General features: G+C 60.7%; 1 protein-coding gene across 1 annotated transcript in view; it reads right to left on the bottom strand.

Annotated features, from left to right (window-relative positions):
* Window positions 1-3,613, bottom strand: part of LOC104995922 (chromosome unknown open reading frame, human C1orf86) — a 4,710-nt gene extending 1,097 nt beyond the window's left edge. The window contains exons 1-3 of the mRNA XM_010849982.1: window positions 3,510-3,613; window positions 3,097-3,232; window positions 2,700-3,007 (exon numbers count right to left, since the gene is read on the bottom strand). Of these exons, the coding sequence (XP_010848284.1) occupies window positions 2,700-3,007; window positions 3,097-3,232; window positions 3,510-3,571 (506 nt within the window). The 5' untranslated portion in view covers window positions 3,572-3,613. The remainder of the gene's footprint in view (window positions 1-2,699; window positions 3,008-3,096; window positions 3,233-3,509) is intronic.
* Window positions 3,614-3,895: the final 282 nt, after the last annotated feature.

Genomic DNA, 3,895 nt, shown 5'->3' with positions numbered 1-3,895 from the left:
CCCTGTGAGCAGAGGAGAGGGAAGGGTCATGGGTGGGGAGGGTGCCCAGCCAGAGTATGTGTCTCTCACTTTCACACCCCTCCTGGGAGCTGATAACAGAAAAACCCAGGATGGTCCCCTCAGCTGGCAGAACAGGGGGCAGGGGTCCCCCAATGAGAAAGGGCCTTTCCAGACCCTGTTCCTGTGTCCAAAGTCCCCAGGGCACCAGACTCCTCAAGTGCCTGCATCTGAGGGCCGGGACCCTGTGTCTGAAAAACCCCGAGAACCCACCTGCGGGTGAAGGGTGTAGGTGGGCTCAGCAGAATCGGGCCCTGAGGTGGAGGGCGGGGTCTTCCCCACCCCTTCTCAGGCAGAAGCTCTTATCACATGTGCCCCGGGCGACCCTTCCCTCCTCTGACAACCACTGGGAAAACACAGGGAGTAACGGGTGGCACCTCACCATAGAGAGCAGTCACTATGAGGGTGGGCATGCACCTCGGGCCAGACTTGGCCCTGCTGGGGAGGGGATGGCCCATGAGGGTCTGGGCGCTGCCTGTGCTGTCCCTCAGTGGGGAGCATTGTCTGGGGTTTCCTCAGAACCCCCTCAACGAGAGCTCTGAGGCAGATCCCACTCGAGCCCAAAGCCTGCTGTGTGGACTGATGGCCCAGACCTTCCAGGACACCCAGCAGTACAAGGGGCCTAGGGGCCAGTGAGACCCCATGGGCCAACCTGGGTCTCGTGCAAATGCAGGGACTCATCTTCCTGTCAAGTGGCAGGGGGAGCCAGTCTTCCTGACTACCCCAGAGCTTGTGGTACAGGGACCTGGAGGGGTGTTCGCATGCAGTCTGTGGAATCCACCATTGTGACAGCCCTCGGTGTCAGAGAGGAAGCTCGGAGAACCACCGGTTCTGAGTGACCTGTAAGCACTAGGTTGCCCAAAGCACCCAGGCTGTCCGTGCCTCCTGCAGACCAGCAGCCACCTCCCATCCCCCAGCCCCCATCCCTCCGCTGCTCAGAGGGTGGCAGGGCTTCCCCCTCTGGTCATAAACATTACCCAGAATCCTGAAAGCAAACGTGTTTCTAGACACAAGACTCATTTCTGCTCCCTCGTGCCCTGGCCTGTCCCCAGGGAGGGGGGTCCCCAAGTCACTGCAGCCTTGGGGTGGGGCCTGGCCAGGGTACACTCTCCTTAATCAAAGGGAAGAACGTATAAGAAGCACTCCAGGCGCATGGAGACCTGGACCGTCCACACCAACACCTATGCTGAGGCACTCTGCCAAGCCTTAGCTGACTGCTCAAAGAGCTCAGACTGGAACTTTCTTTCCAACATCCTTCCAAAGTCTTAGGAACTCCCTTCTTAGACTGTTTAGAAAAGCAAGCGATCCAAAAACAAAAGCTGCTCCTACAACAGAGAGGCAGGGCTGGGGTGCCCTGACAGTGTCAGAAAGCTTCAAAGGCATCTTCTGCCAAGAAAATGAATTTCCCTCCAGGGCTTCCGATGATATTTCTGTCCCTGGGTTTCTCTAAACTGGTACGAATCAAGAGGACTTAGTATTTCCAAAAGTGTTCACGGCTTCCTCAGGACTGGCAAGGGAGCTGGTGTCTTCAGCCCGCAACCATCCAAGAGCCTCAATATGGGGTAAGAGGTGTGTTCAGTGAAACGCTGGGTCTGAGGACATTTTACAAATTCTCCAGAGCACAGGCATCTCAGCGGAGCCGCCACACCTGCCCTGCTGCCACGGCAGACCTGTGCCTACTGGGGGGCTTCACCACAGGTCCTTCTGGGAACAGCCACCCCCTCGCCCTCGCTCCCTGCACAGTGAACTGTCCAAGCTCTCAAAGGCTTGGTTCCTGTGAAACATCACCATTGGAGGATCCTGGATATCTGAATGCAGATCATGTTTCTTCTCCTTTCTGCAGTCTGTGCTGCACATTTTGGTAACTGTTGTGATAACTTTTTGTCATCAGCTGCCATTTCCTTCACCCCTAGGGCTGGTTTTGTTTCCAAAAAACCAGGGACGAGGCATGTAATTCAACACAGTCTCCAGGCCACAGGCCACACAGAGTAAGACCAGCTACCAAAACCTGCCATCTATCCCCTACATCCGACCAAGCTCCTTCCTGCTGTCCTGACCCCCACGCCTGTGTCCTTAGCTATGTGACACATGGCTCAAAAGCTGGACAGGTGGGACTTAGCAAAGTCAAATTCCATTACCTTACTTTAAAAAATGCATATATGTCAGATTTCTAAAACAAAAAAAGGCATCTCTAGACACTGAAACAGAGTCTTCATTTTTAAAACCGGCAGTCCACCCATGGGGAAGGTTGTCCGAGGGACCATAACAAAAAACTGCTCTGTGACCCACAGCCCAGACTGGCCCTGGAGGCAGTCTCACCGGCGGGTGTCAGTGTGGACCCCAATAAAGCCAGAGCCTCCCTGCCTTCACACTGCAGGGGGTGTGTCTGGGAGGCTGCAGCCTGTCAGCAGGGTCTCAGGCCAGTGTACCTGCAGGGGGACTTTCAGACCCCCAGCCCTGTGCCCTCCGGCTGATCAGCACCGCCTCTGCACTTTGCCAACTTTCTATGCATGAAATTTCACTTTAAAAAGCCAGAGTTGAGCTAAGGTACCCTAGCCTTCAGAAACTGCCTGTGGTTTCCAAACAGGGCAGGGGCCACGGGGGTGGCAGTGGAGGAGAGGGAGGCCTAGGGGGCCACTCACCCGGGGGCGAAGTCGACTTGGCATATGGGACAGCTCTGCAAGGTCATCGCACCGTCCACTGACGACTGTCGCTGGGAGGGCTGCTCCTCCGAAGGCTGCTCCTCGGCGCTGGGGGTTCCGCGGAGCTCGGGCGCTGCATATTGTTGGGGGGACCCCGTGCGCCCCCGGACCGCGCTGAGCACAAGGTCGGAGCCGCCCGAGTTCCCGCCTCGCCCCGGCGGGGGCGCCGGGAAGGGCGTCCAGAAGAAGGTCTCGGTTCCCACGGTGAATGTTTCCGGGGGCGGACGCTCAGGACTGCGCCTGGGCTCCTGCAAAAAGGAGTCGTCGGACCGCGCCCGCCTGCCCGCCCCGGCACAGCTGGAGACCCGGGGCCACGCGGGGACCACTTCACACGCACCTGGCCGGGGAACGCGGGCAGCGGCGGCAGCTCGCCGTCCACGTTCAGGTCTGCGCTCGCGGTGCGCAGCAACTCAGTCCACAGCTTCGCGCACTCGCCGCCGTCCGGGAGGGACCCGGCGGTATTGCTCCGAGGCCTGGGGCGGCGAGGGTGGGCATAATCACAGCACAGGGGAAGCGGGGAGCGGGGCCCTCGGGGAACAGGAAGGAGGACTCAACGGGGAGAGACTGGGGGGGCAGCTCTGCAGTGGGGAGGGAGTGGGGCGGAAGGAGGGCTGGCGGGGCGGGATCGAGGCGGGTTCCAGGGAGCACGTGGGGGCGTGACACCCGGCTACCGCTGGGCCGGGGACACTAGGCCCCACCCAGGACGCTTCCCGCCCCCCGCTTCCCGCTACCCCCAGCCCCCAACCTCACCGGACCCCCAAGGGCGGCCTCCGGCGGCTCAGACTCAGCCGCGACCTCCGCGTAGCCTCCATCCACCCAGACGCCCCACGTCCGGCGGAAATGAGCGGCCGGCGCGCCAGGCCCCGCCCCTGGCACAGACCCCGCCCACAACAAGACACACCCCCAGGAGCCCGCCCTGGGTAGCCCGGCCCAGACAAGAGCGGGCCCAGGGTCCCCTCCTCAATGCCCCAGCACCGCGCGGAGAGCTCTGTGGACCCGAAATCGCACTCCCATCTGGGCGCTGGACTCGACCCCCAGACCGTGGGATGACCTCCCTCTTGTGGCAGTATCGGAGGGAGGGAGACGGAGGCCAGAGTTGCTCCCTCCCCCGTGGAGGCAGGACTGAGGTCGCGAGG

Source organism: Bison bison, unplaced genomic scaffold, assembly GCF_000754665.1.
Source record: "Bison bison bison isolate TAMUID 2011002044 unplaced genomic scaffold, Bison_UMD1.0 scf7180017864289, whole genome shotgun sequence".
Classification (NCBI taxonomy): Eukaryota; Metazoa; Chordata; class Mammalia; order Artiodactyla; family Bovidae; genus Bison; species Bison bison.
Note: the sequence above shows the minus strand (reverse complement) of the source record. Positions and strands in the feature narration are given on the sequence as shown.